At 38.9% G+C, this 11,664-nt stretch overlaps 1 protein-coding gene across 5 annotated transcripts in view; it reads left to right on the top strand.

Moving 5' to 3' along the window:
- Positions 1–11,547, top strand: part of LOC149132928 (uncharacterized) — a 270,983-nt gene extending 259,436 nt beyond the window's left edge. For 3 of the 5 annotated variants that reach the window (XM_089361910.1, XM_089361911.1, XM_089361912.1), the window contains exons 6-11: positions 177–237; positions 2,155–2,310; positions 3,444–3,539; positions 6,736–6,885; positions 8,805–8,951; positions 10,441–11,547. In XM_089361910.1, the coding sequence (XP_089218036.1) occupies positions 177–237; positions 2,155–2,310; positions 3,444–3,539; positions 6,736–6,885; positions 8,805–8,951; positions 10,441–10,580 (750 nt within the window). In that variant the 3' untranslated portion in view covers positions 10,581–11,547. The remainder of the gene's footprint in view (positions 1–176; positions 238–2,154; positions 2,311–3,443; positions 3,540–6,735; positions 6,886–8,804; positions 8,952–10,440) is intronic. The other 2 variants (XM_089361913.1, XM_089361914.1) reach the window with 1 other exon arrangement.
- Positions 11,548–11,664: the final 117 nt, after the last annotated feature.

Raw genomic sequence — 11,664 nt, 5'->3', positions numbered from 1 at the left:
TAATCTATTTGTTTGTCCCCTCTATGTTTAGCCCCTTTGTGGGCAATAAAGAAATAAGAAACATTAGCATGCTGGGCGAAATGCTTAGCAGTATTTCGTCTGCCGTTACATTCTGACACACATATATAATCACAAATATACACACATATACTAAAGTGTATTTTATTTTCTTGTAGAATTATACTTCTTCAAGTGACAAATCTATGAAACCATTAGTGAAACTGTCAAATTTACCAGGTAAGTCTCTTCTAAAACAACGCCATCTTCATTACGGAACCTATCAAGTCAGTCCTTCAGTGGAAGCTAGAAATAATATCAAAGTCACCCTCAAACTACACAATGCTATATCAAAATATGAAGGACACTTTTGATAATGTCTTGAAAAATATTTTTTTAAAAAAAGCAGGAATATCATTGCAAACAGATCTGATCTCAAACTATACAACAGTAACACCATCATCATCATCAACAACAGGTTACTTTAGAGACTAATAACGGAGTCTTTGCACAACTGTTTGATATGCTAGAAATAGCAGCCAAATCTCTCACAATTCACATTCTGCTATCTTAAATGTCAGGACATATTCCATCATGTAGTCCAAGATATATTATGTCTAAGTTGGTTATGGTTGGAAAACCTTTTGATAGAGAATTTAATGGGATTAACGTTGGCTTTGGCTTAACCAAATCTAGTAAAGATTTACACAAAGATACCTGATATTATTATTATTAGGAAATGCATAAATTTCAGGAAATTTCAGTTTCCATGCCATAATAGGTGCAAGCACGGCTGTGTGATAAGTAGCTTGCTCCCCAACCACATGGTTCTGGGTTCAGTCCCACTGCATGGCATCTTGGCCAAGTGTCTTCTACTGTAGCCTCAGGCCGACCAAATTCTTGTGAGTGGGTTTGATAGAAGGAAACTGAAAGAAGTCTGTTGTCCGTATGTGGAGGGGGGGTGCATGTGTGTGTGTCTGTTTGTCCCCTACCCCACTGCTTGACAACTGGTGTTAGTGTGTTTACATTTCCATAGCTTAGCAATTTGGCAAAAGGAAACTGATAAAATAATCAGCAGGTTTAAAAAGTAAGCAATTGGGTTGATTCATTCAACTGAAAATTCTTCAAGGCTGTGCTCCAGTATGGCCGCAGCCTAAAGACTGAAACAAGTTAAAGAATAAAAGATAATGCTCATTTTTTGTTTTTGTTTTTGTTTTTCAATATGGCCACATGATTGAGCAATTCTTTTTCAATATGTGCTTTTCAAATTTGTATTTTTGCAATAATGTAATGTTGGAGTTTTGGATGTGTGTAGCATCAGCAACAGGTTACAGAGTTGCATTTGTAGTAAGCTTAATCACTTTTGACTGCGTGTATGTATATATATATACAAACACACACCCATGCACACACTTGTACACATATAAAACCATTTGGATCAGATGGTCTGACAGGAACTGCTCAGTCATAGTACTATACCAAGTTCCATTGTCTGCTTTGGTATGGCTTCTACAGCTGGATGCTCTTCCTAATCCCAGCTACCATTTTACAGAGTGTACTGGGTGCTTTTGAGGTGGTATCTATCAACCTACCTGTCTGTCTGTCTATCTATCTGTCTGTCTATCATTCTTCCTATCTATCTGTCTGTCTATCATTCTTCCTATCAACCTACCTACCTATCTACCTGTTTGTCTGTCTGTCATTCTACCTATCAACCTATCTATCTATCTATATAATACACACACACACACCATCTCAAACTCATTGGTAATACTGGACCTCTTTGAAATCTTTAGCAATCAGCTTTTAGCTGGGAAAATATAGGCACGTGTTATGTGGTTGCGAAACTTGCTTCACAACCATGGGGTCTTCGGTTCAGTGTCATTGCACAACACCTTGGGCAGATGCCCTCTTCTGTAGCCTCAGGCTGACCAAAACCTTGTGAGTGGATTTGGTTGATGGAAACTGAATGAAGCCTGTTGTATATAATTGTTTCTTTTCTTTTTTTCATTTCTAATATTTAACCCCCAACTCTGATCTGAAATTCTTAAAAAAAAAAAAAAGTTTATTTGAATTGTTTTTAAAAAAAAAAAAAAAAAAAACGATATTTCTGTGATGTCAGTTTCTCTATGCAGAATAACCTGGTTCTTGTTGCAGAATCATGGGAACCACTGCTGCAGGAGAGCACTGACACCCGATGGAAGAAGCATGACTCACATGGATTCTATAGGAAATTCGCCAAAGCTAAACCTAACATGTTGTCCAGTGCTGGCAAAGAACGCCACCCACAACACCGTCCAGCGGCAGCAATGAGTAAGTGGCCCTGCTCAGTGTGGTGGGCAGATGTGGGTGTCAGAGTGGCACATGGTGTAGATAGGAACTGGAGAGAAATCTTGTCCTCTGTAACTAACTCAACTTTATTGCCCTTTAGCCTCTCTGTTAGCTCTACACACCAATCATAGCCTTTAAATCACATTCAGTTGTCTTGAGAATAATTTATTGGATAATTTAGTCCATGGTACTACATTACCTCTAAGCAAAAAGATGGGATGGTCATGAATGGAATGCCTTTGATCGCAAGCCTGCTCGATCATGGCAGACATGGGGTTCAACAACACCAACAGCCTTACTTTCACCTCTCTGCGCTTAATGGCACGGAGTAAACCTGTTTCACAGTTTCAAATCACTTCAAAGTTTCATTCTTTTTCTGCATACAGACGAGTCTTCACATGTTCTTATGCTCTTAACCATGTCCAGAAAATTCATCGTAAACATTTTTGATGTGGGAAAATTTGCTGTAGGAAATTTCACTGTCTTCAAACTTCGATAACTCACTTAAAAAAAAAATTATCTTTCTCTAGTTAGTAGGTTAGTTGATGAAGTTGCCATTTTAAGAAAACGGCTAATCTTTTTTTTCTTTTATATTTTTTGACGGTAAATATATTTTTTGAAGGAGAATATATTTTTTTATGGTAAATATATTTTTTGATGGTGAATATATTTTTTGATGGTAAATATATTTTTTGACAGAATATACTTTTTGATGGTAAATATATTTTTTGACGGTGAATATATTTTTTGACAGAGAATATATTTTTTTATGGTAAATATATTTTTTGACTGATTACATTTTTTGATGGAGAATATATTTTTTGATGGTAAATATATTTTTTGGTAGTGAATATATTTTTTGACGGTGAATTTTCCTATGGCAAAAATGTTTACGGTAGAATTTCCTGTAACTGCTCTTACCATTCATCTTTGGTTCTAAAAAGAAACCCCATTCATACTCAAAAGGTTGTTGAGAATGAAAGTGTTCTCCAGTAGTTCCATTGCCACCACCCAAATATTTGAATTGAAGAAAACATTGACTAGACTTCTCTGTGGGATTATCAAAGCCTACAGTTTAAGAAATTCATATCAACTCTTGTGTTCTTGTATTTCAGAACCAGCCACACCGCCGTGTAAACTAGAAGGAACATGGTACAATGAGCTTGGTTCAGAGGTTATACTCAAACAAAACAATGCCGGTATAATCAAAGGTAACATCTTCATATTCTTCTCTCTTCTTTTCTTTTCTTCTCTCTATCCTCTTAAATAATTTAATGATTTGAAATTGCTCTTCTTTCAAATTCCTTCCCCACACCTCTCTTCCTCCTTTCCGCAATGCTCTGACTGCTGCTACTGATGGTGGTGGTGGTGATGATGATGATGTTGATTGCTTCCATTTTCCTCCCTTATTTTTTTATTATTTTTTTATGAATTTATGTGCAAATGTTTTTGGTTTTTTTATAAATATCCCATATTTGATGACATAACAAATCCCTGGTATATTCAATGCATTCCAGTTTCAGCTGCACATATTCAGGAACAGAGATTTTGTGCATTAAAATACGATGTGACCTTTTGGTGAGGGTGAGGCATGGCTAAGTGGTTGAGGTATCCAGCCCTTCCCAATGTGTGCTGGGGGTCTTCAAGGCATGGTTTTCTGTATTTGCTTTCTGGGGGTATGTCTGAACGTAGTTGCCAATTTTATTATTGGTTTTATTTATTCTTCTATATTTGGCTTAATCTGTAATGGTGGGGATAAACGTGTGGGTTGGGCAGATCTATAAATGTAGCATACCACTTCCCCCCCTTTTTTTTTTGTTCCTGTGTTAATAACATCTGTGAAGTTTCAGTAACCAGAGATCTGATCTTACAGCTTCTGCGAGGGCAGTGTGTGTTCTCTAAGTGGCATCATTCCGTGCCAAACTCTGCACCCTTCTTCCCTAATGATCCGCCCCCCCTCTCAGTCAAGTCCTTCTGCACTGTCCCTTGTTCCGTCTTCACCACCATCCCTTCCTCTCTATCTCTCTTCAATTGTCTCAACGGGAGGAATTTATCTTTTTCTGACAGCAAGGGAGGTAACTCTTAGCAACTTATTCTCATGACGAACCATCAGAAAACAAAGCTCGGGTTCGAACGTCCGCTATCAGTCACTAAATAAAGAAATAGAGCGTCCGATGTCTGTCACTATATCCACTGAATTTATATGTCGTCCTAAGGAACCACTCAGAAATGATCCAACTGAGTACAATACGCACAGAATAAAACCAGGTTAACCGCTGCTCAACGGCAGATTGAATTATGTTCATCTTCCAAGTTTACTCTTTTACTTGTTTCAGTCATTTGACTGCGGCCATGCTGGAGCACCGCCTTTAGTCGAGCAAATCGACCCCAGGACTTATTCTTTGTAAGCCTAGTACTTATTCTATCGGTTTCTCTTTTGCCCAACCGCTAAGTTACGGGGACGTAAACACACCAGCATCGGTTGTCAGGTGATGTTGGGGTGACAAACACATATATACGATGGGCTTGTTTCAGTTTCCGTCTGCCAAATCCACTCACAAGGCTTTGGTCGGCCCAAGGCTACGGTAGAAAACGCTTGCCTAAGGTGTTACGCAGTGGGACTGAACCCGGAACCGTGTGGTTGGTAAGCAAGCTAATTACCACACAGCCACTCCTGCGCCTATTTATTTTATTTATTTATTTATATTTTTCTTTAAATTAAGAGCTTGTAATTTTAAATCGTAGATTTTATAAAAGGATGCCTAAAATACGACGGGTTGGTTAATGCTTAGATGCGAAATGTAAAACGAATTTTAACCATCTACAAAAACTTAGATTCTCCGGTTTTTATTATATTAATTACAATGTATTCTTAATCGATTAGATTAGCTGAGAGCTGGTGACACTGATTAACTTTATTGAATTTTTAATAGCTGAGTCAATAGAGAAAGGACAGTTCCCGTTGTCAAGTTAGAAAGAGAGAAAAGTGAAAGTTATCTTCTGTCCCCGGAAGCCAAATTTTTTTTTCCCACGAAAGTTCCGGACCCCAGCAATGAATTCATTTGCATACAGCCAATCAGAGTTCACCTCGACCTTGTCAAGTTAAAAAAACATACTCTGCCAAGTAAACTCAAGACGAAGAACGATGTTGTAAGTCGACCCATCGCCAAGTTATGCCTGATTTTAGGAGACAATTAATTAGATAGATTGGCATCTATACCTATCATCGGATTTTGTTAGGGCCCCATGTGGTAAAGATGTGGATGGGGAAAATGTGGGTAGAGGGGGATGTACTAGCAACTCTCTCCCTTTACTGTATTACGAAGTAAACAACAACACAAATAACTACGCAGAGGCAGCCATGGTTAAAACAAGAACAACAAGCATTATTAACAGAAAAAGAAGCAATGGTCATTCCTTACCCAAGTGACCTCATCTTATCGTCCATCACTTGTTATGCGCTCTGATTGGCTGTATGCAAATGAGTTCATAACCGGGGTCTGGAACTCACGTGGGAAAAAAATTTCGCGTCCCGGAAATACTGTTTAAATATAACCGAAGTACTGAAGACAGCTTAAGAGGTGCTTGTGATAAACTGGATGATAGATTAAGTTTACTATGTTATCATGATTAAAGTGGTTATAGACAGGTTTACACACAAGCTATTTCCGGTAAACTCTGTTAGCCTCTGCCGAATGTCCAAAATCTCCATAATCGACAACTTCAAGGGAAATAACTTTTACTTACATAAGAAAGTTGCCTCCCCTGTGTCGTTACAATTTCCTCAGAAATAATTCATTGCATGTTTTTTTTTTTGCTCTACCTTTTTGAATTCAAGTGTTCTTTTTTTCACTGCTTTCTTGTGTGTGTGTGGCTATCGTACTACACTCTGTAAAGTGGTTGGTATTTGAAAGGGCATCCCGCCGTAGAAAAAAAGCCAAAGCAGACAGCATAGCTTTGCAGTCTCCTATTCAAATTGGTATCCAGCTCACCAGTTATCTTCTACACGAAGATAACTGTATCAAAGAATGAAACGTGTTCTTAACGTGTATGCAGTCTGTATCAAACAGATTTCAATGACATTTGTTTCAGTTGTTATTCGACTCAAAATAATGGTATCTGTGAATTTTCAGGCAATTTCATTCACTAGAAAAATTTCAGCACAAATGCGTTAATAACACTCAAAGGTGCTGAAATTTAGATTTACCAATTCCACTCTGGGATGCTTTTCACTGTTACCATTATTATTCTTTGCCTTTTTAACTCTCTACATCTAAATGAGATGCTTTCTTGAGATGAACATCAGTTTTGTAGCTTTCTATTGTATATCGGTGATTTTAAGATAAACAGAATGATATATATATACATATATATATATATATATATATATATATTTATTTATGTTAGGTGAGTTCCGAACTGCCGTGGAACGAAGTCCAGGAGCTGCAGGAAATACTCACTCTCTCGTCCATGGCATCGCTAATTTCCATGAACCAAACTCAACATTTGGATTCCATGTAGTGTGGAGAAATGGTGAATCAGTAACTGGATTTGTAGGTGAGTAAACACTTAATACATTAAATACAGGTTAGTATACACACTAAATATTCTTTTCTACTTTAGGCACAAGGCCTGAAATTTTTGGGGAGGGTCCAGTACACAACTGGTACTTAATTTATCGACCACAAAAGGATGAAAAGCGAAGTTGACCTCGGTGGAATTTGAACTCTGAATTTAAAGACAGACAAAATACCGCTAAGCATTTCGCCCAGCATGCTAATGTTCCTGCCAGTTTGCTGTCTTATATGCAGTAAACATTGGTTAATAGATGTGAGGCTCAGGGGCTCCAGAGGTTTGCAGGGATCTGCTATTGACCATATTTGTATCTTTTGATTGTTTCAGTCATTAGACTGTGGCCATACTGGAGCAACACAAATTGATCCCAGGACTTATTCCCCGCTTATCCTCGGATATTTCCAGGAAATCCATGGCACTTTCCAGGAAGTCCTCAGATCTTTGCAGGAAGTAGCTCATCCTCAGATCTTTGCAGGAAGTAGCTCATCCTCAGATCTTTCCAGGAAGTTCTCGAATTTTCCCAGGAAACCCTGGGAACTTTCCTGGAAATACCATCCTCGGACTTTCCTGGAAGTAGCTCATCCTTGGATACTTCCAGGAAATCATCGGAACTTTCCAGGAAGTACTATCCTTGGAACTTTCTACGAAGTAACTCATACTCGGATCTGTCCAGGAAATCCTCGGAACTTTCCAGGAAGTTGCTCATCATCGGATATTTCCAGGAAATTCTCGGAATTTTCCAGGGAATCCTCGTAACTTTCCAGGATGAGGAGAAATATCTGTCGAATGTAAAAAAACTCTTAATATTTCATTTATTGACTGACTGAGCTTTAGCATATCTTAATGCGGTGGTTCTGAACCTGTGACCTGTGGACCCCTGGCAGTCTGCAATGGTAGTACTGGTAGGGGTCTGTGAACATGTTAAGCTGATAGACTTCTCAATGTCCTGGGGTCTGTAGGAAAACTCATTTAAATAAAAGGAGTCCTTTGTAGTGAAAACGTTGGGAACCCCTGCTTTAATGGATTGAGAAGGAGGATGAAGTGGGGCCATAGGAACTTTTCTCTGATACTAAAAGGATGTAATATGATTTGTCAAATATGTTAAATCTTCCCTTTTATTGTACGGTTGCAATAAAATCTAGATTGGTTGTCTGCTTTCGTTAAGATTATGCGCTTTTTGGTGTAAAGTGAAAACTAATAGATAACAAGGTGGCAAATGTATAACAAGGACTTACAGCTTGCAAATTGTTGCCTCTGAATACTGTACATTGAATACTACTTATCTGTATTTTAATCGTTGGCCTGTGGCCATGCTGGGGCAATGCCTTAAAGAGTTTAGTCGATCAAGATTGGCTTCTGTATTCATTTTTAAGCCAGTCTCTTTCGCTCAAACTGCAAAATGACAGGATGTAAACAAGGCAACACCAGTTGTCTAGCAGTGGGGCCTCACACACACACACTTTAATCCTTCAACAATTGAAAAGAATCCACAGATTTTGGTCCTCTTTACATAAAACAAAAGAGAGAAAGATCTTGCTTAAATGTCTTGTTTGTATTTGAAATATATGAATTACAAATATATGTGATTAATTAGTTATTACTTGTTAATAATATTGATTTCTAAAATAGATGCAACAGACCACAAATTTGGAATGGCACCACTGTTATGTATTGAATACTTGTATTGAATGGAACCACAGGGTTGTGAAGGCAATTTCTTGCCTGTGCTTCTCAACATTGTTCTATTAATGATTTTTGTCTTCAGTTCTATAGTTAAGGTTGTTTATGGTATAACACTTGAACACATAATGTGACAATCAGAATATTATTTTAGGGAAATTTGTACGAGTTCTTGTTATTTTTGTTCTAACAGATCCTCTCTTTCTTGGTCTCCCTTACAGGTCAGTGCCATTCCACATGTGCATTGGAACAAATGGACACACTGGAGATAACATGGATTCTGTGGCAGTCCATTGACAAATGTCAAGACCACTGGAAATCTACGTTATATGGAGTAAATACATTTACAAGATATGAACAGGCAGCAGGTATTATTATTATTATTATTATTATATGAAAACTCTCAGCTTATTTTACTGGGTATGATGGAAAGTGTCAGCTGTCCACAGCCAGCAGACTATGGTGACCCTTGTTTACTGGTCATGCTTCAAGGACCCTGCAAAGAATTCTTGCAGTTCCAAGCAATGCTCATTTTTGTAGGTGTTCTACCTTCACACTTGCACCAATCTTTGTCTTATTATTATTATAAGGCAGCACATAGGGCAAAATACTTCAATGGTGTTTTGTCCATCTTTACATTCTGAGTTCAAATTCTGCTGAGGTTAACTTTACCTTTCATCCTCTCAGGGTTGATGAAATACATACTATCTGAACACCAGGGTCAACTAGCCCCTTCTCCAAAATTACCCCAGTTGGAAAAGAAAGGAGAGAAAGAGTTAGAGAGAAATATAGAATGAGAGAGATTGTGGTGGAGATGTTTTGCAATGTACCTATCATCATCATCATCGTTTAACGTCTGCTTTCCATGCTAGCATGGGTTGGACGATTTGACTGAGGACTGGTGAAACCGGATGGCAACATCAGGCTCCAATCTAAATTTGGCAGAGTTTCTACAGCTGGATGCCCTTCCTAACGCCAACCACTCAGAGAGTGTAGTAGGTGCTTTTACGTGTCACCCGCACGAAGGCCAGTCAGGCGATACTGGCAATGGCCAAGCCATGATGATAACCTATATATATCTATAATAATAAACATAAAATTCTGCCCGTCCGGGACCCCTGTATCTCTGCATAGGCATGTTTATACCCGTTTGGAATCAGGATAATTCTGGGATTGAAATCTACCCTTCAGTTGGTTCACATATTATTATATAAATATTATACATCTACTCACCTGAAGATGTGCAGGTATACAGCTATTGCTGGATCGTTACTTATATAATATGTACATGCGTTTCAGCTCAAAGGCTGTGGCCTTGCTGGGGCATCACTAATATTATCACCTTTTCAATAGCCGTTCTTTAGTGACTGGCTTTTGGTGAAGGAGAGAATTTGATATTGTTGCCCTCTTTTGCATTTCTGTTACGCATTATTTAAATTATATCATTTATTCTATTTTATCAATTTGAGTGTGCTCGTTGCCAGTGTCGCCTTACCGGCACATGTTCCGGTGGCACGTGAAAAACATTTGAGCGTGGTTGTTGGCAGTGCCGCTGGACTGGCTCCCATGCAGGTAGCACATAAAAAAAAACACCTTTTAAGCATGGTCGTTGCCAGAACTGCCTGACTGGCCCTCATGCCAGTGGCACATAAAAGCACCCACTACACTCTCGGAGTGGTTGGCATCCAGCTGTAGAAACTTTGCCAGATCAGATTGGAGCCTGGTGCAGCCATCTGGTTCGCCAGTCTTCAGTCAAATCGTCCAACCCATGCCAGCATGGAAAGCGGACGTTAAACGATGATGATGCTCATCATGATTAATTGTTTCTTTTTTTTTTTTTTTTTCTATTTTTTGCAGGTCCCCGCAAAGCAGAGAATATTCACGTCCCAAACCGTGCAGGGGAGGATATTAAACCTATTGAACCGATTTCCGCATCTTGTTGCCATGGTGCTTCTTTCCTTTCCCTGTTGTTCATTCTCCTCTTGGTTGCTTTGTGAAACTCTTTCTGCTTTTTTCTCTCTCTCTCTCTCTCTCTCTCTCTCTCTCTCTCTATCCCTCTCTCTCTATCCCTCTCTCTCTATCCCACTCTTTAAAAATTTTTTTTTTCTAATTCCTTCATTCCTGGCGCTATGGCCATGCCATGCTACACACCACACGACCACCCATGCCAAACTACACACACACGCACACAAACATTCATCTTTGAGTTTTATATACCCCTTACATCTACTCCCCACCCACCCCCGGCTCTAATGAAAAGTCTCCGTGTCCCTAATGGCCCTTCCTTGACCATCATCTTCTCGAAATCCTATTCATTCCTTTCCACTGGCCTACTTCCTCCCCATCGCCCCCCCCTCACCACCACCAGAGAGAAAATAATTATCCACGCCCCCATCCCACTCCATATATGCACCTGCCATCCTCCACCCTTATCTTCCACCCCCACACCCCCCAATAAGAAACAACAGTAACAACATCAAAACATCTTGTCTGACCTCAGTCAAGTTGAACTGAAAGACTTTAGGACTGTTTCGGCGTTCTGCCCCTACCACCGACACCAATACTGCACCCCCTACACATCCCTCTTCTCTGACCATTCCTCCCTCTCTTTCTCTATCTCTCTCTCTCCTTATCTCTTTCTTGGTCTAACATTTTGGACCCTTCAATCTAAAAATCTGTGCCCCTCCCCTACACACGCACATACACTTGTCACAGGGCCACAGCTAGTATGTTATGTGTGTATATTTTGGTGTGTTACATGTGTGTGTGTATTTTAGTGTGTGTGTCTGTGTGGTCTGCAAGGACCTAGTGACCAGACCCAAGACCAATGTGGTGTTGCCATTTAAACATTGACCATTTCTTTACTGTTTAAGAAAAACACAAAAAAGAAAAAAAAAACTAACAAAAATGATACAAGAAAAGCTACAAGGAAACAAATGTTATACGAAGAAAATATGATAAAAATGAATAATAATTATAATAATAATAATTATAATGATGTTGATGATAATGTTATAACGATTACAGTTTCATCGAAAGATTTCTTCCCCCGAAGAAAAAAAATATCCCAAAATGCCATTA

This window comes from Octopus bimaculoides, chromosome 13 (assembly GCF_046866305.1).
Source record: "Octopus bimaculoides isolate indiv1 chromosome 13, ASM4686630v1, whole genome shotgun sequence".
Lineage (NCBI taxonomy): Eukaryota > Metazoa > Mollusca > Cephalopoda > Octopoda > Octopodidae > Octopus > Octopus bimaculoides.
Note: the sequence above shows the minus strand (reverse complement) of the source record. Positions and strands in the feature narration are given on the sequence as shown.